The sequence below is a fragment of the Balaenoptera borealis genome (assembly GCF_965194805.1).
Source record: "Balaenoptera borealis genome assembly, chromosome: 16".
Classification (NCBI taxonomy): domain Eukaryota; kingdom Metazoa; phylum Chordata; class Mammalia; order Artiodactyla; family Balaenopteridae; genus Balaenoptera; species Balaenoptera borealis.
Window position 1 is genome coordinate 4,065,171 of NC_138872.1, and position 27,182 is coordinate 4,092,352.

The window sequence follows — 27,182 nt, forward strand, 5'->3', positions numbered from 1 at the left end:
AGAGGGAGGGAGGGAGAGGAAGGGAGGGAGGGGGAGGAAGGGAGGGAGGGAGAGAGGAAGGGAGGGAGAGAGGGAGGGAGGGGGAGGAAGGGAGGGAGGGAGAGAGGAAGGGAGGGAGGGGGAGGGAGGGAGGGAGAGAGGAAGGGAGGGAGAGAGGGAGGGAGGGAGAGAGGGAGGGAGGGAGGGAAGAACCTGGCACTCCCACCCCCCAGATGTCTTATAAGTCTTGGAGGCTTAAAAACATTGCCATTGATAGATAAGATCAAACAAAAGGTGGTCACTTCGGGCTACTAATTCTCAAGAACCGTGAGCAGCAAAGCAAAATAAAATGCCCATCGGAAAGGCTGCAAAGGTCCACTGTTGGCTGTTGCCTATGACCGTCCTCTCCCTGGAATCCTGCCCAGCACGTGTCCGTGCCTCTGGGGACAGAAGACAAAGCTATGCGTCGCTATGAAGGTGACCAGGATGGTGCCAGGGGAAGGAGCCAACGTCCTCCCCAGATTTATCTCTTCCCAACCACCCTGAATGTTCTATCTTCCTTGGATGGTCCCCAGATCCCGCTCCTTCCTTAAAATTCAAGCAGCCCCCTCACCCATCTTGCTCCATAATTGACTTCAGATGAATCTACTTCCCCAATGATAACTCTCTTCTGTCCTCTCCAGAGGTCCACGGAAAACTGACGTGTAACCATGCATATCACACCAGCGAGAAAAACCCACATCAGAGCAAACTTCGAGATTTTTTTTATTATGCATTTGACAGTATTTTCTGTGTTAGCACAATGAATGAATTTCTCTCCGAGATACCATCTTGCCACAGAGACAAACAGTGCACAGGTGTTTAAAAATGTGATTCAAGCCCTAAGGACTGAGGTGGGACTCATAACACAAGTGAACATCTCTCTATGTACAGAGGCTTTGCGTTGAACACATCCGCCAAAAGGAGTTGACACAGAGAACAGTTTCACAATAAATAATTGCTTCTCTAAACTGTACCCCATCCTGCTGGCAAATCAGTCCCTTCCATTTCCTTGTGACACTCGCTTTTACACCTGTAACACTTAGGATATACTCATCGAAAATTTAGCATTTGGTCAAGGCTAGCGCCCCGGCATCCACCATCACATCAGGACCTCGGCAGGCACTCAAATGCCGGCTCTTATCTCTCTGCCGTCGGGGGAGGGGGCGGCCTCTCCCCATCCCCGTGGATGACTAAACACTCCATCAGCTTCAGACGCTCAGCAATCTCAGCGTGGCCGCTAGAGCGCAGCTGAAAGAGATTGCGAACTGTCAGGTGTTACAATTCCCAGTTGTTGCCAATTACATAGATAAATAGAAATTTACATAACTTACAAAGCGGTTGTGTTTGCAGCTTATTTTGAAGCCCTTCCCCCAAAGATCCACATTTCTTCCTGAAAACAAATATCACCTTAATAGCCTTGAGCTGGGGCTGCCTTTACAGTGGCTTCCTGGCAACTGGGTCTGTTGTCCATCGTCTGCCTGTCTGTGAAGGGCACAGAAGTCTCTCTGCTGCACACCCGCCTGGGGGTTCAAAACCCACAGGTGTTAATTTCCTCCTTTTCTTATCACAAACATCAAGGTTTCTTCTTTCTTTCTTTTTTTTTTTGGAGATACATTCTTTTAGTGGGACCAAGCACAGCTGAAAATGCCTGTCTAAATCCTATAAGCTTCAAACTGATCAAACCTGTACAGCTGTGATCTGCGTCTCAAGTTGACGCCGGGCGGCCTCAGTGGCTCACACCCCACGCCTGCCCCATGTGAGGGCTCAGACGTCGGCATGCTCCTGCCAGGGCCTGCATCTGTTCCAACATGGACACGGGGTTACATTTGCAAAGAGTTAGCTTGAAGTCCACTTATTCTCCAAGAGAAGTGGCTTATGCAACGTGCCATACCTCTCCGCAAACAATTTCCTGCATGAAACCGGAGCCCTGGGCGCCGGGCCCCAGGGCACAGCTGGGATCGTTTTACCCATTAGGGAAACTGGGGTCTTTGGATGGGGCATTCTTGGGGAAGGGCTGTATTGTTAAGTGAGGACCCTTTGAGTGGGTTTTCTCCCCCAGGCAAAACTCATTTCTTGTCCTCAAAGAGGTGGAAATGTGAACCGAGCAGGAGCCATAACTGAGGCCTTCCTGCTGCAGGACCCTCTCCCAGGGGGCTCCTGAAAGGGCAGGCAGAGCCTGGGAGGCGGGGAGGTCCACTGCCGGGGCAAGCATTTGATGGTGGAGGTCTAACGCCTACTCGCTTTGTCTGGCCTTGACTTCAACCTATCTCGGAAAAGGGGGGCAAAAGAAAAAAAAAGAGGCCTGTTACAAAAGAAGAGCTCTCTGCTGGCTGAAAGAGGAGACGTCTCCCCAGCCTATCTCTAGCCCGTTCCCTGTTTTGAACGGAACCTCCTTGCCAGAGCTTCTAGGCAATTTCAGAGCCTGCCATCCACCTGGGAAGCTGTGAGCACAATCATCGCTGCTGACGTGGCCACGGCGAGTTCTCTCTCCCACAGTCTGGTCCCATCTTTGATGATCACAAGCTCAGGATGGCAGCAGCTTCCACTCTGAGAATGTCAATCTGGAGATTACTAACTTGAGTCTTGCAAGAAAGTAGGGACCGTGCTTATAAGGAAAGACTTTTTCTTCCCAAGTAAAGCGTCTTACAGGAGCTTGACATGCATCGTAAAGACCTAGAAGAAGCACCTTTCCAGGCCCCAGTGGGACATCTGTGCCACCGTTCTCATCTCCTGAACATCCAACAGAATGATAACACCAACAGCAAAAGCAACCAGTGCTTTTTCTGTGCTGGCCTCTGCTGCCTTCCTAGAGCACACCCAGCACAGCACATTCCTACCACAGGGCCTTTGCACTTACCCTTCCCCTGCCTGACATCCCCTTCCCTTGCCTGACATCCCCTTCCCTTCCTCATCCCTCTGGCTCACCCCTCCCCACTTCCTCCAGTTCTTTATGCCAATGTCACCTGGCCAGTGAGACCACCCCTGTCCACCCAAACTGCAGCCACCCTCCAACACTTCCTGCCCCCAGCCTGCTTCCTGCTCTCCTTCACATGCCCTACTCTGTGTTTAATGTATTGGTTTGCTATCTGTTTTCCCCACTATTTAAGTGCCAGGAAGGCTGACCTTCTGCCTTATTCCCTGTGGTGTCCCCAGCATCTAGGACGGTGCCCTGCACATCACAGGTGCTCAACAAATCTTTGCTGAATTGAATAAATGCCACGATGGATGGTGGTTTTAATCACATCCCTCCCTTGCGGAGAAGGGTTTGGGTTTGGGTTTGGGTTTGGGGTGAGGAAGAGGAGAAAAAGGAAGAAGGAAGAAGAGGCAAAGTGGGGACCAGCTGGGGCCTAATTCATGCTCTCCTGGGGTCTGTCTCTGCCTCTCCTCTGCATTTTTATTGTGGATGCTGACAGTACCCTCTCCAGACGACTCAAAGCAATCTGCCACCAATTCGGAAAGCCTCCTGCATACCAAACAGGGTTTAATCCTCCCTTGATCAGACCCTGTAGGACCCCAAGCCCCGCCCCAGGTCATTACTATGAACATCAATTACCATCCCATTGCAGATGTGTAGGCGACTCAGTAATAACGATTTCTGATCGACTGAATGACAAATAAACCCAGTTGGGCTGCAGGAAACCCTCAGGATCATACAAAAAAGACAAGTGGGTTAAAAAAAAATTCCTAAAATGAACTGGAGGACTCGGAGGGCCTGGTGCCCAGCTGCTATAATTCGCCTCTGTCCAGAATCAGCTGCTGAAAAGAAGAAATGATTCTTTTTGTAGAAACCACCAGTTGCTATGGGAGCAGAGGCGCAACATGGGCACCGATAGATGAGCCTGCAGGGGCTCTGAGAGGCAGCGATCGGTGAGATTTGTCCAGACCTGGTGAAATCCAGGGCTGGACATCACTGCTCAAAAGCTACAGGGAGCGCAGGACTGAGCTCCTAAGACGCAGGGCAGGCTGTCCACAGCTTTAGGCTGTTCTGTCCCCAGGGGTGATCTAGCAAAAGCACCATTGCCTGTGGATGCCCACCACACGTGGTGTCCCGCTGGCCACCCGCACAGACCAGGTGCGCCCCACACATCCTCCGTGCCCCCCATGTGGCAGCGACTCAGAAAGCAGCTTCACCTCCTCGGACGCACGCCCCCGGCAGCACCGCTGGCCTGCTTTCCTGCTTCTCTGTCAGGTGTTCGTGCCGTCCTTGAATTCCTGTGGGGAGAGAGCTGGTTTGAATGAATCAAGCCACATTTCCACAGGGCTGGTTCTTCAGCATCCAATTATGAATGATTTCCTCTTCCCACCAACGTGAATGCGGTCCCCCAGGTCCGCATCTCAGGCAGAGTTTCTGAAGGCTGAGCACATGGTGGGTGGATTTCTACCAGAGTCCAGCCTCCACCCACACTACTCAGTTATCCATCAGATGTTAAGGAGCCAAGAAGAAAAATGTGGTTGGCGCTGGGGTTTCTGGACAGCAGATCCTGGGCCCCTGGCTACCACAGCACCTGCCGCATAGAAAGCCCCTCTGCTTGTGTGTTTTACTTGCTGAGAAGCACCTGGAGGTCCCATCCCACCAGCGATGGCTCTTGGAAGAGGCTTTACAAGGCAGCTCTGCCTGGCGGGGTTGATGGATCTTGGCCCAAAGTAAAGAAAAAGAGGACCAGGAGCATGAGTAGTAAAAACCAGCTTACATGGCTACCACGGGTCGAACCTAGGGTCCGCTTATTTATTCAAGTCCACAGTGACTCACAAGCTTCTCTCCAGCAGTTAGAGTAGACTACAGGGTCTCAAACTCGGGGGCCTGGGGGGCCACCAAGTAAGATGATGAGTGACACAGGTGAATGGACGTTGCATGTCCCACTAGAACCTGAGTGGCCCTCATTTGGTTCCAGCCTATCCGGCCAAGAGGGGATGTGGGCTGGTGAGACCAGATGGTCCCATTTGCTATTTTTAGAGAAGCTAAAAATATGCATTTGTTGAGGAGGGGGGTGATTCTGCAATTTTTAAGTGTTGGCAACTTATTCAAATTTTGGCAGCTTGCTGTGCAGTCCAGAAGAAATACGTCTGGAGACCAGACACGGCCGTGGCCACGTTGCAGGCCTTGCTTTGAAAGGCAGTGAAGGGACGGGGCTGCGGCACCCTCGGCGTGCAGCCTGCGCCCTCCCCGCCTGCAGGACCGCGTCGGGCGGAACAGGCAGAGCCCTGCTGCACCCACACGGCCCAGGGCAACCGATCTCTGGAAATGCAGAAAGCCAGGGAGGAGGGTCATACCCGCGGGCAGCCGGGGCCCGGGGAGGGGGTCGTAACCGCGGGCAGCCGGGGCCCGGGGAGGGGGTCGTACACGCGGGCAGCCGGGGTCCGGGGAGGGGGTCGTACCCGCGGGCAGCCGGGGTCCGGGGAGAGGGTCGTACCCGCGGGCAGCCGGGGTCCAGGCGCAGAAGTGCACGCAGGCGGCGTCCTCGCTCTCCGCACAGGCGCAGCGCGGCGTCCCCTTCGACGGCTGCGAGCTCTGCGGAAAGGTCCCGGCCGACCTCCTGCCCCGGAAGCTGCCTCTGTAGTTGGACAGTCCATAGGGCACAGTCCGTCTGCAAAGGACAGAGAAAGGTCAGGGCCACGTCTGGACGAACCGCCCCAGCCTCCCTGCTCGGGGAGCTGGCGAGGGCGTGCGAGATGGTGGGCCTGGGTGTGGATGAGGCAGGCGGTGCAGCCCTGTCCCAGGAACTGGTATCCACACCCTCCCCTGCACTTGGGGCCTTGGGAAGACTCTGGAGTGGATCCTTCATCCCCGCTACCCGCTACTCCCCAGGCAGTGGGCTGGGGCAGCCGGGATGGAAAGATGGAGAGACCCTGGGGGAGATGGACGATGGCCTCCTCTTGCGGAGGGAGCAAGCAGACGCCGGGTGGATGCGTTTTTAGTCTTTTCAAGACCCATCCATGGCCAGCACACCTCCCAGCCCGGGTCTTTCCAGGGCAGTTCTGGTTTTCCTTCCAGCACTCAAACCCCTGACATGGACAGTCCTGCTGACCCGAACGCTGACCCCAGTCTTCATCCTTGAGCCAGCGGCACCTGAGCCTGGTCTTCCAGACCAGTAAGATGCCTTCCAAACCCGCAGCCCAAGGCCAGCCCTGGCTCCCGCCCTGCTGGCCACCGAATTTCTTCCGTGTGCACATCATATTTATAGTCTGCACTAACTGGAATAGGACAAATCCAATTACGGCCGTTAGAGACACATCCTGGCCCCTGAACACGGCTTCCTCAAAGCCACAAACGTCAGGGGAACCCTCTGTGCCCTGTGAGATTCAGCCGAGGACAGAACTGACCTTGGGAAAAGTCTTCTTATGAAACTGTTTATCCATTTCATTTATGGTTGGAGCTGGGACGAGGGTGATGGTGTCATTTGAAACAATAAATGTTTACATCTGTTTCTTATGCTCGTGTCCATCCAAACCACTGCTCTCCAGGGATGGGAGGACACGGCCAGGCAATTCAGTGGGAAAAAGTTAAAAGCATATGCTTAATTCATTAGCACTACTGAACAGGATTTGGGGGACAGATTACTAATAACTAGAGGAAACACATGTGGCCAAAAGTTACTTTTCCAATAAGTCTTGGCTTTCCCGCTAGTCCCCGAGATCAACCACCTTGGTTTCTGTGAGCCCCATGGAGTATCACCAATCATCCACCTCAAAAGGGGTTCTGACATTCTCTGTGCATTTTCAAAATAGCATCAAATAGAATTTCCTTTAATTTGAAACACATGCCGTGGAGCTTTTCTGGGGCGGTGAGGGCAGAGTGGGGGGGGGTGCCCCATTGTGACCTGATGCTTGGAACGAACCTGTTCCCTGCTGGGCAGGAGACTGGAGCTAAGAACATAACCCCATAACCCCACCCTCTCTCTCTTTTCCCCTCTCCCCACTCCCTCCCACCCAAGTGAGTTGAGAAATGGCCTTGTAGTGGCTTCCCTGGATCCAAGAAGGCCCAGTACTGAGCAGTCTGTGCTCACAGGATAGAGAAAGCAAGCAGGGGCCAGTCCCCTTCTGAGCTGAATCTTGGCTAAAACCCCATCTTTTCTCAGGAATGGGAAATAGGGGTGGGGGTGAGGTAGCAAAACAATACAGACATTGTGGTGAGGCAGGATTTGGCTAAAGGTATAGATTTCCAGTAATAGGGCCACATTAAATCTCTAGGTGTTGACATTTCCAGACCCCCATTTCTTGGTGAAAATGACACACAAGGAATAACAACCAAGGCTCCCATTTTTCCATCAACAGCAAGACCTGCGATTTTGAAATTGCTGTCAGTGGATTAGGCGTTTGTGTGCGCAGAGCCACTCAACTTTGCAAACGCACAAAGTGTTTTTAGTGAGCAAACAAGGCGACGTGGTATTTGGTAATAGAGAACCGCTAAGCGCTTTCCCAGCAGCCTCGTGGGAGGAGCTAGTATGCAAATGAGCCCTTGTAACTTTCCAAGAATGCTTATGGAGGCAGGAAACCCCTGCTCCAAGCCCCAGGTGCGCACTCCGCTGGCTGACCTGGAAGCCGGTGGGGGATGACGAAAGCTATGAACCAGAGGACTTAAGAGATGGTCCAGACCACAGAAGGCCCGCCCCCCCATCAAGAGTTCCAGCTCCAACAAAGGCCCACCTCCCATAGGTCGAAAACTTAAAGGTTTTTAAATCAATCTGATAAGTGCTTAAATAAGAGAGTTCAGCTTCAAAACACCTTGGAAGTTGGAGCTTGATGTTAGGATTCTGGGGCTCCTTGGAGTTCCGTGTTGGAACATGGCAGCACAAGGTACATTGCCTTCCAACCTGCTCCATCCCACATGCAGGCCAAGCTCCATCTACCCGCCATCCCACAAGCAGCTGTCCCCTGACCACCCTGTAGACCTTGGGAGATGTGCTGGAGCCCTGTTCTGTCCGTGGGTATCAGACCCTGGAAGTGGGCTCAGGGACATCTGAGTAGAGGGATTCCAGGATCGTGAATACCTGGAACATGGTCTAGAAGAAGGGGTATATGGCTTTCAGTCTCATAGACTCCTTGCAATGGGGTGGGAGATATGGCCAGAGGAGGGTCAGAGGCACCCTCTATGCCACAGGGCCCAGGGCAGGTGTCTTTCTTTTTTCTATATATATGTATTGTTTTAAATTTATTTATTTATTTATTTATTTATTTATTTTTGGCTGCGTTGGGTCTTCACTGCTGTGCACAGGCTTTCTCTAGGTGTGGCGAGCGGGGGCTACTCTTCGTTGAGATGTGCGGGCTTCTCGTTGCGTTGGCTTCTCTTGTTGCGGAGCACGGGCTCTAGGCGCGCGGGCTTCAGTAGCTGTGGCTCGCGAGCTCTAGAGCGCAGGCTCGGTAGTTGTGGCGCACGGGCTTAGTTGCTCCGTGGCATGTGGGGTCTTCCCGGACCAGGGCTCGAACCCGTGTCCCCTGCATTGGCAGGCAGATTCTTAACCACTGCGCCACCAGGGAAGCCCCTAGGTGTCTTTAGGTTTAAGAGTGGATACCAGCTCCTCAAGAGTACAAGAAAGGGCTACTTCTTTTGCACCTGCTGTGGACCCAGTACAAGGCTGAGCAAATGAAGACTATTAATTAAGCAACTGGTTGTTGATTGTGAGATAAACTAGTCCAATAAGACTGGATTCTCTCCAACCTAAAACATTCAACAACCACAAAATTCATTACAAAGAATTTCCAACACTTGCCAAGCATCCACTATATCTGGACATACCTCATTTTATTGCACTTCACAGATATTATGGATTTTACAAATTGAAGCTTTGTGGCAACACTGCATTGTCAGATGATGATTAGCATTTTTTAGCAATAAAGTATTTTTTAAGGGATATACATTTTTTTAGACATGATGCTATTGCATACCTAATGGACTGCAGTATAGCATAAACATAACTCTAATATGCATTAGAAACCAAAAAATTCGTGTGACTTGCTTTTTCACTTCGTTGAGGCTGTCTGGAACCAAATCCACCGTATTTTCAAGGTCTGCCTGTATCTCTGTGGTATTAGTCTAAGTGTGATGAGGATGCAGAAAGGCCTTAAGGAGTTCACATGCTACTGGTGTATGAAAACAGTACAGGTAAAGGAAACCTGACAAGCCAATATGCCCAGGTATGTGCAAGGTACACAGAGCACAGAGAAAGGTTACCTAGTCATCCCATTATTATGTTGTAAAGCACTTACATGATGAGCACTCCACCCGCTCCACAGTTTCCTGATCTATGAAAGGGTTGTCAGACGGACTGAATGATACACTGCACTGCATGAAAAATGCTTAGCAAAGAGCTCCTAGTGGTGAATTAATGTGGCTGCCATTGTTGCTTTTTTTGGTCTGGGAATTCAAGTGAGTTGTACCAGGCAGAAAAACCCCATCTACCAGGCCTGCGTTTGAGATGTGTGACTAAGTAATAAAGACAGGTAAGAAGGAACCAGAGTGCCGCATGGCACAGCAATGCCATTCTTTGCCAGGCTTCCTTTTGGCTGGTCCATCATTCTACACTGTCTGTCCAATAAGCACTCATGTTTTAATTGTTTTGGTACCTTTATCATTTCTTGAATGTTTCTTGAACGGTGAATTGGAAGGACCTAATGATGGAACCAGGAAAATGAAGTTAAATCAGCTGAGAACTTTGACCAGCACACCATCTGACCTATGGTTTAGCCTGTGTTTTACAGTGGGGCTTAGAGAACACAATTCTTTGTAAAAGTAGTCAGCTCTTCCACCTGTTAATGTTCCAGTTATAACACAGAGCTCCAAACAAAACAGAAGCAGATGAGAAGATGAGTCCGAGTGCTCTTAGACAAAACACCCCAAAACATTCACATAGGCAATGTCTAGCATTGTGTGTATTTGTATAATAAATTGTCCTCAGCATATGTGGTCAGAACATTCATTATTTGCTCAGTGATGGTAGTGCCAGAGTCATATATACCATTTAACATTTTCTCCCATATGTCACACATAAATGTTAAATACTAAACTTCCAAATCTCCTGTATTCATTGTTCATCTGCATCATCACACTGGAAGAACTTTATTTCTTTCTACAAGAAGTTTTTAAATAAGGAAAGTTGAATGTTTCTTTTAAGAATCTCTTTTTAAGTTCACTGTTGCCTTTTCCTAAACGAATCAACCATCTCCATCTCTCTGATAGGAAAATTGGCTTCAGTCCCTGAAGTGAAAGGAGGGAAACACATATTCACAAGGGTCAGCCAGTAGCAGCAAAAGGAGCTTCACTGGCCAAATTCTAATTTCTCAGGAAAGTTTATCAAATTGTCCTTGAAAACCCAGTTACCATATCCTCCCCCCCAACACTGAATAGCACTCAACAAATATTTGTGGAGTGGTTTTCAGTGTATGGGCCCTGGACTAGACTCTGGGTGAACATCCATGAATGAGACAGACCAGTGGCCCTGTACACACACAGTTTTAATCTAGTACAGAGGTTAGCAAATTGGCATTTTTGTGGGCTTCATCCAATCAAAAGAGGGTGGTTTTTCTTTAATCTGAAAATTTCACATAAACATCACAATTTCCAGCTTCTCTTGTATAACTGGAAGTTATACTCACTCCAACCCCACACTCCAACATGGCAGCAGGTGTCTGGAGCTGAGTGATACTGTCAGAGCCTGGCTCAAGCTCTCTATTTGGCCCCAGTCCCTGTATCTGTCCTTCTTTGCTTGCTTCTCTCACCTGTCTAGCCCTCAGGGGCATCTCAGTTTACAACCCCTGCTCTAGTGGCTTGTCCCATAAAGCAAAGCCAGACAGGTCAAGTGACATGGTGACAAAATTAGCACCTGCTACTATTTTTACAAATAAAGGTGCTGTCATTATCAATTCAAAAAGCCTAGGTTCTAGCGGAGTGTCTCCCCAACAAACAGAACATTTTCACTTCACGGTCAGAACATCAAGTTGATGCTCTGTCTTCTCTGGTTCACATTTTTCCTTCTGAAAGGGAAAGCAAGGGCAGGATCGCCTTTGGGACACACTGTACAGAAGGCGCGACTCTGCTGACCAGTCCTGCAGCCGAGAAGAAGGGGAACAACTGTTTCCCAGGGGTAGGCAGACAGGCAGGGGCACCAGCAGTCATTAGATACTGCCCCCCCCCAACACTCCCCAGAGAATCAACTTCGAGACTCCAACGTGCTTTCTAACTAGGGCTTGATTTCAGATTTTATTAAATTCCTTCCTTAGAAGACACCACTCACTTGTTCTCTCAAGCTTCAAAATATCTTCTTGGGCAAGGAAGAAAGTGTGGATCAACTTCACTGACTGTCTTTGTAACCTTAGCCAGAAAAAACTGCTAGCTAAGAACTCTGTTTAAGAGTAAGACAGGATGAAGTAACTACAGGAAGTGGCTGAATATTCAAAGGCCTATAAAAGCATCCATTCACTTCAACAAGCATCTAGTGGACCACTCCCCCCACCCGCACCACTGCCACTTTGCACAAAGACATAGAGGCAAGAGGGAAACACCAGCTCAGAGAGAGGAGTACCCCTCTCCAAGGACTTAAAAGCCCAGAATTCTCTAGAGCCTGGAATCACCACTGGCTGTTTTTGTCTCCTGGAATCCAATCTCTTACCTTTCCCCTGAGGAATTATCCCTCCCTCCATGTGTGAGGTCTTGCAGAGACTGTCGATTGACAGTCTCACCTTCCCCTGCCTCAGGACTCAACAGGTGACCCAAGCTGGCCCATCACACCCTCTCCCTCCCAAGACTCCTGAGCAAAGCAATTCAAGGTCAGAAAATACTCTGAAGCTGCTACTTGCCAGGTGGCTCTGTCCTGCCTTGTCTGTTCGACTGTGCTCCCACTGGGACCCCCAGTCCTGTCTTGGTACCTCTCCTTTCTAAGCCTGGTGCTGCTTCTCCCTCCCTTCCAGTTTGTGGGCCACGCTGTGTCCTCCCAATAAACTCCTATGCTGTGTTAGCAACACTAGGTTTCTGTTGCTTACGACCAGTGACCTCTAGCTGACCCTGGAACTCACTTTCTCCAGATGGATGCGACCGTGATCTCTTGGGCTTCATAGAAAGACCCGGAGTCTCTGCAGCTGACAAGGACAAGTAGAGATTTTCTTCATCGAAGCAAACACAAAAGAATATGTTCCGAATCAGGACAAAACCTAGCCCACGAAGCTGGCTGGAATCCTTTCTTCCCAGGTATGCCCACTGTGAAATATTTGGTTCGGACCACACTGTCCTTTGGGCAGGTGGAAGCAAGCATATGACCCCATGACGCTCAGAGCCCAGCCCCCAGATACTTGGCTGACCAGCTCACAAGGCTTACTCTGCAGTGACTTGACTCCTTGTCCACTCACCAAACACCTGTGAAAGTCTGCTTGGGACAGGCCTTGGGCCAGACAACCACTGGGTGCCCTTCCAATCTCCAGGAAAGAAAATAGCCAAACTATATCTCCTCCTTGACCTCGTTATGCAAGCAGAAACACACACACACGCTTTCTGGTTCTGAAGAATACGACACAAACTTCATGCTCACAAACAACATAAAGTGAACTGGCAATTTGTAGCTTTACTTCTGCAGAAAATCCCCGCATCTCTAAGTGGGAGGATCCCAAGGCAAATTGTTCCTCCACCACTTGGCAATGGAGAAAGTCCTCCTGCAGCCTCAGAAATAGCCAATGACCCCAGAGCATTTAGAAATATCAAAAGTGTGAGCAATGTGCTGTGGGTTGGAGATTAATTTTTTTTAAGACATTCCCCTCACCCTGCCCCCCAGAAAAAAACAACCCACGACTTTTGAATTTATCCAGGACTTGGTTGTTGGGGAATTTTACCAGAATTACATACATTTTCAAAGAGAACATTGACTCTCCATCAATCGGACCCAAGGAATGGGGGCGTTCCTCACCTCTGCTGCAGGTGTGGCTTCCTTCTTGTCCCCCGGGGTTGGTAACAGCTGGTCTCTGCCTGTTCACCTCGGCACCCAGGGCAGCCCAGGCAGTACCTGGCTCAGAGCAGGTGCCCAATAACACCTCAACATCTCAATAACAAAGGTCTGCTACGTGAAGAAAGGAGGGAGGGAAGGAGGTCTCAATTGGCCATTTCTTCCAGGCCATGGCCAGTCTGCCAAATGTACAGAATTCCTGGCTGAGTCACTGGATTTCACTATCGTTGTCCTCAATCGGCCCCTCTTTGAGGTTCTTCTAGAGAGAATATGGTCTCTAGATCACTAGAAATGGAAGAACCATGTCTTGATAGTAACTTCCGCAGACACGTGAGGAAGAAACCAGGCTACCCGGATGGAAGAGGCCTCAGAGACAAAACCAGAGGCTTCCCTCGGCAGACAGACCCAGGTTTCTGGCCCAAATTGAAGACTAGCTCCCTGAGAGGCCCTAGGTGAGTGGCTTCTCTCTGGGGTTGACAAATGAAATCACTGGCTCTCGGGAAGGTCCGTCCAGCTCCAACTTCCATCGAGAGATTCCCGAACGCCCTCACTGTTACTTGAGCATCTCCGAACAGCACAAATCCTAGAGCAGGGCCCAGCCCTTCTCTCCAGCAATTAAACCACAATGAAATGTGGGGTCTCTACCCCACCCAAGCAGAGAGATTCCCAGGATCTCACCAACTGTATTTAGAAAGCTTTGGCCCAAAGAGTAGGACTCTCCCACGTCCTACCGCCACATAACGGAGCTTAAAAATCACCCCAAAGCCACAGGTTATATCATCCCATCAGCTCCCTGGACACGGCAGCCTCCTCCCCTAATGCAGACACAGGGGCTCTGAATGAAGGATATCTGACTAGTGGTCAAAGCAAGGGAGAACGGCAGAAAAAGCCTTCTGTGTTTGGTGTGTGGGGTGGGATTTCCAAGAGTGACAGCTTTAAAAAAAAAAAAAAAAGTTAGGGCAACAAACGCCTGCAATATTTGGAGAATGAAGCCATCTATGGAATCCAACAGATTAGCTGGTTTCCCCTCCATCTGGTACAACCCAAATGCATCCATATGAGTTAGGCTAGAGTTTCTCTCCCCAACCCCCAGTGACCCTAACGAATTCCAGGTCGAATGTAGGCATGAGCAATCCACGTCTGTCTGGCATGGTCTCATTATAACTTTATGCAAAGCTGCAGACAGATGTGGCTCAAAATAGTTCCCAGCAGTGGAAACAGAAGGGGTAAAATAAGGAGCAGGTATTTTTTTAAGAATGGGGGTATTTGTACAGGGATAAAAAAAAAAATACAGACACCATCACACATCCCTTTAAATAACCCACAGGAAGCAAAAGAAGACACCGTTGCTAATTTTCAGGAGATTTCATCTTAAGGATGGAAAAGTCCTACTGAAGGAAGACATGCTCGCCATGGCAACAAAAATAAAGACACTCATTTTCTTCCTAATCTAATTGTTTGCATCCTGTGGTAGCTCTGATCACTTGATTGCTTACCTCAAACTAAGAAGACTTGAGTCCCTCTAGAGAGACAGGCTTTATCCCCAAACAAGAACCAAGCACAGGGTCAGATCCTGTCTTTATTAAAAATGTCGATATTTGGTTGATTATGACTAGTGATGTTTGCACTAATTTTGACTTTTTAAAAATATCGCATTGGGGCTTCCCTGGTGGCGCAGTGGTTAAGAATCTGCCTGCCAATGCAGGAGACATGGGTTCGAGCCCTGCTCTGGGAAGATCCCACGTGCTGCGGAGCAACTAAGCCCGTGAGCCACAACTACTGAGCCTGCGCGTCTGGAGCCTGTGCTCCGCAACGTGAGAGGCCCGCGCACCGCGATGAAGAGTGGCCCCCGCTCGCCGCAACTAGAGAAAGCCCTCGCACAGAAACAAAGACCCAACACAGCCAAAAATAAATAAATAAATTTATAAAAAAAAAATATATATCGCATTAAGTTTTATTTTACTTTTTGACATCTTCAAGTTTGCACCTGAAAGAGTGGGTCATGAGCCTCACCCTATTCTCCACCCTGCAAGAAACCCATGGAAATCAGATTTAGAAAAACCCAGAAAAGCTACAGACACCTCTGCTCTCTTGCCAACTTGCTTCTGACTTCTGGCAAAGCTGTTGGCCGCTCCCCAAGTTGTGGGCGGTTCGTGCCATCATTGAGCAAGAAAGGATCACAGCACCTCGGCCACATCAGCCTCCGAGGCTTTCTCATGGATGCATGAATCTGTTTCTGTTTTTTAAATTACTGGGCCAGGCACAGGGTTCGCTGGCTGCCCTGTTCTAGTGTTACTGTTTATTAAGGCCTCCTGCTAAGTCAGCCCTGAGAGGCTATAAAAGAAGAGAAGATGACCAGGGCTCTGAACATTGCCAAGTTCTCCCAAAGCTCTTGGCTCCCCTGAGATTCTGAGCCGGGGCAGATGAGAAAGGCCAGGGGACGCCCTATCCTGCTGTCCATTCCTGGGAGACTCGGCGGGGGAGCAGGACTTTAGAAACCCCCTGAACTGTGTCTGGACCGGCAGCTCATCTACATTGTGGCCATTGCCCGGATTTATTTTCCTTCCAAATAAAATTGGTTCCTAGGGCTTCCCTGGTGGTGCAGTGGTTGAGAATCTGCCTGCCAATGCAGGGGACACGGGTTCGAGCCCTGGTCTGGGAGGATCCCACGTGCCGCGGAGCAACTGGGCCCGTGAGCCACAATTACTGAGCCTGCACGTCTGGAGCCTGTGCTCCGCAACAAGAGAGGCCGTGATAGTGAGAGGCCCGCGCACCGCGATGAAGAGTGGCCCCCACTTGCCGCAACTGGAGAAAGCCCTCACACAGAAATGAAGACCCAACACGGCCAAAATAAATAAATAAATTAATTAATTAAAAAAAAAAAAAAAAAAAAGGCTATGCCTTCCTGGGACTGGGTGTGCTAATGCCTAAAAAAAAAAAAAATTGGTTCCTATCCCAAATAGGGGGAAAGTGTGTGTGTGTGTGTGTGTGTGTGTGCACACGCGTGTCCCATTTTAAGGAGGTCTCCGTTTCCACCGAAACATGACTTAGAATGAGATGGGGTCATTTCCCTCTTAAACAGTTGATCTATTTGTTATGTGCTCCAAAGCTGAGCGTCAGTGACACGGGGTTCCCTGGAGCTAGGAAAGGGGCCCCAGGCAGCCCCACTGGACATGCTGAGATGCACATCCCAGGGCGGGATGGAGAGCTGGCGGTACAAAGCCCTGTGAGCTCCGACCCAGCCGTGGGACCCCCTTAACGAAAGCAATGTTTGCTGCCCAGCTTCCTTTGTTTTAAATTCTTGCAGGAATATACCGCACCAGAGATGTCAGAGCCTTTCATCTGCCTTCAGATTTAAGGCCAAGTTCCTAGCTGCAATTCCCCTTTCATCTAGCAGAAATCTAAATTCTCCCTCCAGGGTCATGCAGGGTCACGACCTCTTTGTACCGAGTTTTCTCGAGGCAAATCAAACTGCCTTCCAGCCTCAAGCCTCTTTCTCATCCAGTCAGGATCAGATGCATTTCAACGAACCCATCTTTGTCCCTGGATATCTCACCTCCTCACACCCACTCTGGGGTAGAAAAGGGGACTTTCAGTCCAAGTGAACCCAACCGGAAGGTCACCTTGTGTGAGCCGACCTTGCCAAGAAACTCTGAAATTTAGCCCCAAGGCCCTCAAATTTTAAAGATGCATCTTGCCATGAAATGTTCTGAGCTACTGCTACCCAGACTCAAAATTGGGATGTAAACGTCTACTAGATTTCCAAGGGGGAGATGGTTACACGGAAGGGAAACAACTCAGAGCGTAAAAACAAGATCAGTCAGAACCCTGAGTTCAAGATCATTTTTAGTCTGGCTGATACAGTCTTTTCTTATGTGTCCTTATTTATTTACCATTTTTGTAAACAGATTCCGTAGTTATTTCCTGGGATCCCTTCCTAGTGACCCCCACTCAGGTCCCCGGCGGTGCTGGGTGCATGGGAATTGTGTCTATTCTGTTGGACTCACCCGCACTAAGATTTCATCGTTCAACAAAAAAGTTCTAAACAGATCATTCGAATTATCCTGAAATGCCAGACCCCCTCCCTCTCCCCTGCTTCACTGTACCCACCTCCCCATTTAGCAGAGGGAGCCCAGGGCAGTGCCTTCAGAGAACACCATGCCCTGTTCCCCAAAATTCTAATTATTTACCAAGGTAAGTAGGACTCAAACAAGAAAGGAGGGGCAGAAAGGGCAGGACCAAATCTCATCAAGCCTGTAACAACCTTTGGCCACCAGAGCGCTTATCAAGCCGCTTATCAGCAGTCAGCCAAACACACCTTTTCCCAGGGTCTGTAAACCTTATGCAAATCAAATGCTAATAGACCGCGCACCAAGGGCCATCCATAGAGTAGGGAAAAACTGAGGTACCCCGGTGCGCGCTCCTCAGTGTTACTGCAGGAAGCAGCGCAAGACCAGTTGGAGGGTCCAAGGAAGCCCACCTCAGCAGGACTTGAGCTTCTCAGTCACCGGCTTCTCCAATCAGAGACTGGGATACGGCAGGTGGGGCGGCAGGAAGGGCTATGCAGCCCCAGGGGCTGTACAGTTATCTGCGTGGTCATGTCTTTGAGGTACTGAGTGTCTACTAGAGTCCAGACACTGTGCTGAGAATGCCCCTCGCGCCTTCTCATGTCATCCTCACACATCTTTACTCATAGAAGTCACGGTCAACATCAGTGTGGACCACTGTCACCATCATCACCATCGTCTACATGATCATGACGAAGCTCAGAAAGACTATCCTTCTGCCTCGAAAGCTGCATCTCCCGCAACGATACTCCCAGTCCTGACTCACGGGTCACGTGACTGTTACTGGGGTCTCTGAAATCACATGGTGGGTGGGCAGCTGGCCCCGCATCAGTGGGAGGCTGGTAAACCAGATCCATCCATTCCTCTGGGATGTTCTCCAACTTAAAACGTCCTTTCTTAGAAATGTGCTGGCCTATCTCTCTTGAACAACACAGGAGGCAAAGGTGAGTCTGTTGAATTGTTGCCTTTTTGTGGTAGAATACATTGAAATACAATTAAAATGTTTTGTTATTATTATTTTTACTCTGCTTCTTTGGGGAAACAAATGTCGTTCCTGAGTCAGTGTGGCCAGGTTGATCATCTTGTTAGGTCACCATCCTAGAGTCACACTGATGTCTGCAACTTACCCAGGGGCACAGGGAGAGGGTGGCACCACCCCCAGGCCATGCAGCGAGTCACATCCAGGACACCGGGCAGAGCTCCTGGGTCTGGAGTCTTCCCACGAGATTACAGAGCCCAGATTTTCCACCACAGCCGTGATTCCAAACATCCTGCACTGCTCTTTCCAGAAATACATTCCTACTTGTCAGCCCACGTGGCTCAGATTTTTGTTTGGAAACATGGTCACTGTCACAGCATCACAATGCCTCCCTCATTATGTCCTTGGAGGGATTTAACAGATGGCAGTTTCCCTCAATTCTCAGGAAAAAAGTGGGAAGGAACAGAGCAGGGTTCCTTGCTGGGGGCCCTGCAGCTAACTCCACTGGCCATCTGAGAATGAGTGGTTTCACTCCATAGCCAGGTGTACAGTGGCAGGTGCAGAGGGACTGCCCTGCTATGGGGTACCATTAGCACTGAGAGCTCTGTGATGGTTAATTTTTTATGTGTCAACTTGGCTGGGCCATGGTACCCAGATATGTGACCAAATGCCAGTCTAGATGTTGTTAGGGAGGTATATTTTAGAGGCAATTAACATTTAAATCAGTAGACGTTGAGTAAAGCAGATTACCCTTCATAACGTGGGTGGGCCTCGTCCAATCAGGTGAAGGAGAGGACAGAGAGGAGTGAGGTGCCCTGAGCAGGAAGGGAATTCTGCCTCCAGGATGCCTCAGACTGAAGACTGCAACATCAGCTCCTCTGTGTGTGTGTGTGTGTGTGTGTGGTGTGTTTATATACACATAGATATCTACACACACACGTCCTATTAGTTCCATCTCTCTGGAGACCCTGACAGACACAATCCCCCACCATGTCATAGGACACTCCTGTTTTTGAAGTATTCTCATGGAAAACAACCCCGAGTGCACAGGGATGTAAGCACATGGGCTACTTGTCCCTACTTCTCTCCTTATTATCTTATTCTTGGCAAATTTTCCATGGCCATAAGACGGGATGTGTTCTTCTCTGGTATGGAGTTTTGTTTTTGTTTCTGTTGGCAACGGTGGGGTTGCTGGGGGGAGGGGAGGGGCGGGGCTTCCTAACGTGGCCAAGGAGAGCCGTGAGCATCCCTTGTCCCGTGGGTGAGCTGCCATCTCAGCCGCCTCCCCAAAGAACCAAGTGCATAGAAGGATGTGGGGAAACCAGAGAACTTGGATCTCATACCCAGAAAATACCTCTGGGAGCAGCTGGTCTCTCGAGCCTTAACTTTCCACATGAGATACAGTAACTACAGCATCCCTCCTGAAGATTTTGGGTCCTTAAACACAGCCAAAACAACCATTCTCCAAGAATGCCTGCAACCTTGCAAGCATCCTTCTGAGATACAGCTGGATTTTTGCCTCTGCCTCCATGTGACCGGAAGGCAGTAGAAGGAAAGACACCAGAAGCTGAAAATCACCCGAAGTTCAAGACTCTCGATTTAGGCATGAGGCTCCAGACTCCTGCGGGTTCCCAGCACAGCCAGCGGTGGGGACAGGATGCAACTCACACCCTGGAGAAGTTTCGATAGAGCAAGAGGGTCTGCTAAAGAAGAGGGGGTGACAGCTAAGGGGTGGGGGGCAGAAGCTGGAAAAGTCCTTGGTGCACGCTACCCTCGTCCGTTTAGCTCAATCCAGCCATTTTTCAGATGTTTCCATTTCTCCAAAGGTCCAAGTTCCCTAAAACCCATTTCCTCACTTCGCGATCTTATCCAAGATGTTTTAAAGTTTGCCAGTGGACCTGTCCATATATCAACAGAGAATTTTTGGAAGGAAGGAAAGAAAGAGGGAAGGAGGGAGGGAGGAGGAAAAGAAAGGAAGACAGAGAAAGACTATCCAGGAACATCTTCCGTATAAAAGTTATGTTGCTTGTCTGACTTCAAAATGCTCAAGTCTGGCTATTGTCATTTTTTTTTTGTTTCCCCGGGTAGCTCACGAAACTCCCAAACACCATATTTAATCCTTTCCCCCTAGTGTTTAAAATGAATCAGGGTCAGGGAAGAGGGGAAGAGGTAAATCAAGCTGTGAGGGGAACGTTAGCGAGTTGGCTGTCCTAGAAAAAGCCAAAGACCCATGGCTTCAACTCAGGCCCTACACGACAGCTCAGAACTGGGAGACAGGATTCCCACCAGGTCGCAGGGCTTCGTGACAATCGCTTCCCGCAGCCACTGCTCAGGGCTTGGCAACAGGCAGAGAACTAAGGTGGTCTCCAAATATCCCCTCCTTCCTCCCCTCCTCTCCTCTGCAAAGGCCCCCCTGCCCCAAACTTGCTTAGCTTTCTTCTTTCTCCTTCTAGATCCACAGCTTGGGATTCCTACCAAGGCTGCCCTCAGTCCTGGGTTCTGTGAAGCTAATTTGGTCAGAGGACAATGCCGGGAAGATAAGAATCAGAAAGGACAAGTGTCAGGGTGATGGGGCTGTAGGAGAAGGTGACCCTGACCACTGTCTGAGAATAGAAGGCAATCAGTGACAGCCCGAGTCCCTCCCCAGTACACATCACTGTTATGACCTGGCCCCACCCTCCCTACTGTGGGCTGACGGTATGTGTAGGAACCTGATCGGACACAGCCCGGCAAGCAAATTCTGCCATCTGGGTCAGCTTCATTTTGGGGGACCCGGGATAAAATGCCCTTGAAGCCCTTGCTTCAAAAAGTATTAAGCATTTCCATTGTTGTGCTGCACACCTGAAACTAACACGATATTGTAAGTCCCTGAAACTAACACGATACTGTAAGTCAACTATACTTCGATTTTTTTTAAAAAAGTATTAAGCATTTCAAGATGGCGACAATACACTTTAAACCATGAGGGTCTTTCCGAGCTGGAACCCTGTGCACACGTCCAGACTCCCCGCTGGAGCCAGCCCTGCTTGCCATGCTGGACAACAGGGTGACTTTCCAGACCTCTCCCAGATGTCCTTAGACGGCTCATGACCTGGTTTGAAACACATTCGGCCCCCCAGGTTCACCCTCCTTTGCATTTCATCCTCAAGGTATCGGTGAAACAAGGTGGGTATGTGAGGCCCATCGAGATATCACCCGGGGTGCTCAGAGGTTAGACGGCTCGGAATGAAGGAACCCCTGAAGGACACGAATCAAGGGGCTCCAAACACAGTGGCAAAGTTGCCTTTCCAGGCCAAGGGCTCCAGGAAGGCTAAGAATCCCTAGTCAGGTGCAAGCAGGACGCCCAAGAGATCCCAAGAGTACCTAGAGACACCTAGAGACACCTAGAGACACCTAGAGACACCTAGAGACGTCTGGTCCAAGTCCCAGATTTTAGAGACCAGGAAGGTGAAGCCCAAAGGCTGGTGAGAGAGGTGTGAGAGGTCAAGCCCTCTTCACAGTTTGCAGGATGATGTTTCTGCAGAAGGGGTTCCTCAATTGAGTCGCTGCCCACGGCCTCGGGAGAGAGTGGGCTTTACAGCAAGGAGAGCCCACAACTAACTCAGGTGCCACTGTCTCGGTCCTGCAGTAAGAGAGTTCTCAGGGACCGGAAGGGACAAGGGGAGCTGTCTGGGGCAGGGGGTGACAGCCTGGGGAGGACCCGTGGGCTTGACCCCCCCAGGAGGTAAGGAGCCTGAAGCCCACGGAATTTCACCCCTATGGGGCAGGTTCCACTAGGCCCTGCCAAGCCCACCCCTGTGCTCCCTAGACAGCAGGCTGCTTTCAAGGAATCTGAAACTCCTTGGAGCCTGGCAGGGTCAGCAAGGGGGGCCAGGCCCACTTAGCCCCTGGGGCAGGAGATAACTTTCGGGGCTTCTTCCCTCCCAGAGGGACTTCTCGGGTGTCTAATCCCGCTGGCTGGCTCATTTCCCACAGAGGGAGGGCTCGCCCTTCCACCGGATCAGAAACTCTGGGGTTGGGTTTCTCCTGGGCCAGACCCTCAGAGGGGATGGGGGTCACACCCTTGACCTGCAGACCTGACCTGGGCTGGCAGGAGAGCCTAGCAAGGGCTGAAGGCTGTGCCAGGCGGGCTCTGGGCTGACCAGGCTGGGATGGGACCAGGTCATCCCGGAGTGTGAAGAGAGGGGCCTGGCCCAGGAGCCCCCGCCCCCAGGGCTGACTCACTCAGGAGTGTTGATCCAGATGATGTCCAGGTGGCAATAGTAGACACACTCTTTGTCCTTGTAGGTAAAACATGTACAGCGCCGGGCTCGGTGGTGCACAGGGCCCCCCTTGGCCGCCTGCTCCCCAAACCGACCAGGTCCCTCCGCCTGCCCAGGGCTTCGGGGGCTTGGACCGCGCACTGCTGTTGTGGGCACAGTCTCCTCCGTGTCCCCCTCCGATCTGGCTGCAGAGGGGGCCCGGGGCTCGCCGCTCCTGCCAGCGTCCCCAGGCTGGGGGCGAGGCGCCAATCCTGCAGAAGGCAGATGGAGGGGCTCTTGAGTTGCCGAGGGTGCAGGCCCCGGACACCCACCATCCCCCAAAACCCAGGGGAGGGGGAGAGCCAAACTTTCTGCCAAGTTTGCAAGCTAATGGCACTTTCTGTTAAGTCTCCAAGCTACGCCCGAGGTTCGGAAAAGCGTGCAAAGCTAGGCGCGCAGTTTCCGAAAAGTTTGCAAGTTGCGTGCACCCTTGGTGAAAAGCTTGGGAGCTCTTCTCGTCGCGCAGCCTGCAAGCTATCTGTGCCCGCTGAAAACGTGCAAGCATTGTGCAGGCTTTCGGAAAACTCTGCAGTCATTTTGCACAGTTTGTGAATCGTCTGCAAACTTTTGGAAAAGTTCCCGACTTCACGAAAAATCGACGAAGTCCGCCCCGGGCCCCGGGTCTCCAGCATGCGTGTGGGCTGCAACCTCCCGAGCCCGCGGGGGGGTCCGTGCCCTCAGGTTCTGCCCCCCAGCCCGCCCCCCGGGCTCCTGCAGGGGTGGCGAGCCGGGGCCAGAGGCCTCTGCCAGCGATGCCCCCTTCCCCGCGCCCCCCGCCCCGCCCGTCCCGGGGTCCTTTTGTGTGCGCTCGCGCCAGGAGCCGCGCGCCGCCCCTCCCGCTTACCTGCGGCGGAGGTCACTGCGAGCCCGAAAAGGAACCACAGCCGCAGCTCCATGAACCCCGGTCGGCCGCGGGAGCACCGGGCCGGAGGACGGACGCCTGTGGCCGCGAAAGGGCGCTCGTGCCGGGCACAGCGGGCCTCGCCCTCCGGCTAGGGGGTCTTCGAGGCCGGCCGCTGGCTGGCTGCGACGGTCTCGAACTTCAGAGCGCGCTACCCATCCCGGCGCAGGGCTGGCCGGCTGTGGGCTCCGGCTCTTCTGCTTCCCGCACCACCCCCCTCGCCTCCCCGCCCCCCGGAGGGGCTGGAGCTGCCGCGCAGGGCCTTTGAACCCGGGGCGCACGGGGGTCGCCTCGCAGGCGCGGGGGAGCCGGCCAGGCGCAGGGCCGGGTGCGATGGGTGGAGTGGGGTGGGGTGGGGTGGGGGCCGGGACAGCTGCCGGAAGGCCACGCGCGCGCACACACTCACGCTCACACGCGCGCACACACTCGCATACACACGCACACGCGCGCACTCACGCTCACGCGCCCACGCCGCTGCGTCGCTGCCCGGACCCTGCAGCTCCCACCGCAGCGCAGTGGGAGAGATAAAAGGCTGCGCCTGAATCCTGTCTTTTATCTCTGGGGCTCTGGAAAGCAGCATTTCTCAGCGTTCACCTAATGACACCTTACCCTTGCACAGACCTGCCTGCCAAGGCCCTGGGCGTACTTTACACTCGTGACTCACGGGCACCGGCAGCGTCTCCCCGCCTCTCCCGGGAGCTCAGAGCTGGTGGGTTTGGGCAGCAATCAGGGGCAAAGTCAACCAAGAAGTAGAGCTAGCGGTCCTGGGGTGTCCCTGACTTGCTCACAGCCCCCTGCACGGGGGAGGTGGCTTCGGTGAGAAGCAGGTTCCTCTCCCAATCGTGGTCTTCCCACCCCACGTGTGGGAGGCTCTCCCAGCTCACCTGAGACTGGTCTCCTGCCCTGAGCAGCACAGGAGAGAGGGTCGGTTAATTTCCTTGTTAAACACCCCCTTTGCTGAGAACTGTGCCTGCGCATAGGAAGTACTCAAGAAAGATTTGTCGATGAATGAATGAATGAATGAATAAATGCTTCCCATGGACTCCGCCCTGGACTGCTGACCTCTGAGCACACCAAGAAGCACTTAGAGCCCCTCCCTGGCCAGAGTTCCCCGACCAGAGGGAAGGATATAAAGAAAGGCAGTGCTCCAGGTGGCATCGGTCACTTCCCTTTTGGCCACTGCCTACCCCATCAGCTTGGACTGGATGGGAGTCGGCTTCCCTGAAAACCCCAGGTAGGGCAAGGAGTCACAGGCCACACAGAGGAAGATAAACAGGTCTGAGGCCCCGGAGTCACTCCTCATGTCGCAGGGTACTTGTGGTGACTTGAGCACGTCCACCAATCCTTTGACACTCCTCCCACAAAAGACGCAGTCGAGTACCACCCCACTCCCCTTCAGCCTGAATGACCCGCTTGGAAAAAATAGAAAGCAGCAGAAGTGACATGAGTGCCTTTGGAAGCAAAGTCATAAAAGGTGGTACAACTCCCACATGGCTCTCTCTCTTGGGATCCTGGTCCTCTGAATACAGCCACCGTGCTGGGAGGAAGCCCAAGCAAGCCCACAGAGAGAAACGGAAGCCTCGCAGACAACAGTCCATGCCAACCACTGTGTGAATGAGTGAACCTTGAGGTGACTGGAGCCCCCAGCCTTGAAGACTTCCAACTGAGGACTAGCCATCCCGGCTCTGTGCCCTGTCTGAATTCTGACCCACAGAACCCATGGGCATAAGAAATGGTTGTTCTACACCACTCTACTTTGGGCAATTTGTTATAGAGCTGTAGTAACTAGAAAGGTACCCAAGTCCCCAAAATTGAGCTGATGCTTAAATTTCTCCATCACCTCCAGCCCCCTTTCATCCTACCCAGTCCCTGAGTCCAAGTCAAGGTATGGAGAGGGAAAGATACCATCTTTACAGGTCATTTGTCACCAAACAGGACAAATACTCTACAGGGGCCTCTTCTTCATTTTCTGTGTTGCATGTTTTGAAAATTAGAAAAGCCCAAGACTAGGATTATCTTCTGCTCCTGCCAGGCTAGAATCTGGATCACTTTGTTATTATCTCTCTCCTTGGACTTCAAATATTCATCACCTACAAAATTAAAAAATCTTGGATTGGGGGATGGCTGGAGAAATAGAAAATACAGTATACTAATCAGCTAAAAAGAGAAAAGGGGTAGAGGGCAGTTTCCTGGTATATTCAGACACAGGAGATGTCAGAGCTCTGGGACCACTCAGTGGGTCTGCTGCCTTCCACAGCTTGGACCAAAACCTGCACCACCCGGCTGAGCCTGCAAGGCACGTGTAGCTACAGAATACCAGCATGGCACTGGCCCGTCCTCAGTCTTCTAATCTAGTTGAGAGAAGGAGAGTATGGTCAGCTGGAGAGTCAGAAGAGTGAGAGTTTTAATTGGTCCTTCCAGCAACCTGAGGACCATGTTGGAGGTGTACCTGCCATGACACTCAACAGCAGTCGTGCACAGGTGAGAAAGGTCTCCCCTTCTCTGCTCCTTCAGTCCTTCTGACTGTGCCCAGGGAGCTCCTCAGTTGGGTGTGTCTTTAACGTTCTAACAATCTCCCAGTTTTGTACTTAGAGTCTTGGGCAGGCCACAGAATCTAGCTAGGATTTTTTCTCATTTTTTTTGTTGTTGTTGTGCTAAAATACGTATAATGTAAAATCTACCATCTTAACCGTTTTTCAGCGTACAGTTCAGTGGCATTAAATCCACTCATAATGTTGGGCAACTGTCGCTAGCACCCATTTCCATAACTCTTTTCATCTTGTTAAAGTGAAACGCTACACCCGTTAGACGTTAACTCCCCATCCTCCCCTCCCCAGCCCCTGGCAACCACCATTCTACTTCAGTCTGTCTCTGATTTTGACTACCCTAAGTACCTCATGTAAGTGGAATCATACAGTGTTTGTCCTTTTGTGACTGGCTTATTTCACGTACCATAATGTCTTCAACATTCATCCATGTGTCAGAATTTCCTTCCCTTTTAAGGCTGAATAATATTCCATCATATAGATAGACTACATTTTGCTTATCCATGCATCTGTGAATAGACACTTGGGCTGCTTCCATGTTTTAGCCAATGTGAATAAAGCTTCTTTGAACATGAGTGTACAAATATCTCTTTGAGACTCTGCTTTCAGTTCTTTGGGGTGTATACCCAGAGGTAGAACTGCTGGGTCATTAGGTAATTCCATTTTTAATTTTTTGAGTAACTACCATACCATTTTCCACAGTGGCTAAACCACCTTAGATTCCTACTAACAGTGCACAGGAGTTCCAGTTTTTTCGTACTCTCCCCAACATTTGCTATTTTCTGGGGTTTTTTTGGGTTTTTTTTATAATAGCCATCCTAATCGGTATGAAGTGGTGTCTCATTGTAGTTTTGATTTGCATTTCTCTAATGATTATTGATGTTGAGCATCTTTTTGTGTGCTTATTGGCTATTTGTATATGTCTTCTTTGGAGAAATGTTTATTCAAGTCCTATGCCCATCTTTTTTTTTTGCCACAGCACGAGGCATGCAGGATCTTAGTTCCCCTACCAGGGATTGAACCTGCGCCCCCTGCGGTGGAAGCACAGATTCTTAACCACTGGACTGCCAGGGAAGTCCCCTATGCCCATTTTTTAATTGGACTGTTTGGGGTTTTTTGTTATTGCTGTTCCACTTAGGACTTTGTAACATTGTTTTCATTGCATTTAAGTTTATATTTATCTTTTACTTATGGCATGTGTGGTAGTAATATAAATTCCTTTCTAAATTAATTTAAATTTTAAAAATGGAGATGAGCTGGAGAAGCTGGGTTGTGTCCTGATTTGAGCCCCTGGATCCAACTGGGCCTGAAATCCACACTATCCCTGTACTTTTCATTTGTAAAAGCTCATAGTTTCTTGTTTTTTTAAGTTTATTTGGAATTCTATCACTTTCACCCAAAAAAAATCCTGGCTGGAACACTACCAGTCTTCCTGGGCTCCAGG

General features: G+C 50.8%; 1 protein-coding gene across 5 annotated transcripts; it reads right to left on the reverse strand.

The window, feature by feature from the left end:
- Positions 1 to 727: 727 nt before the first annotated feature.
- On the reverse strand, positions 728 to 23,735 carry EDN3 (endothelin 3). 5 transcript variants are annotated; one of them, XM_082362679.1, is made up of 5 exons: positions 23,136 to 23,727; positions 22,215 to 22,503; positions 5,398 to 5,606; positions 4,153 to 4,233; positions 728 to 1,269 (listed from the first exon to the last, which is right to left on the reverse strand). In XM_082362679.1, the coding sequence occupies exons 1-5, from the start codon at positions 23,185 to 23,187 to the stop codon at positions 1,259 to 1,261; spliced, it is 642 nt and encodes a 213-aa protein (XP_082218805.1). In that variant the 5' UTR covers positions 23,188 to 23,727; the 3' UTR covers positions 728 to 1,258. The 5 variants fall into 5 exon arrangements, with proteins under 5 accessions (XP_082218805.1, XP_082218806.1, XP_082218804.1 ...); XM_082362680.1 differs by having other exon boundaries at positions 5,433 to 5,606; positions 23,136 to 23,723; XM_082362678.1 differs by lacking the exon at positions 728 to 1,269 and adding an exon at positions 1,276 to 1,411 and having other exon boundaries at positions 5,433 to 5,606; positions 23,136 to 23,726.
- Positions 23,736 to 27,182: the final 3,447 nt, after the last annotated feature.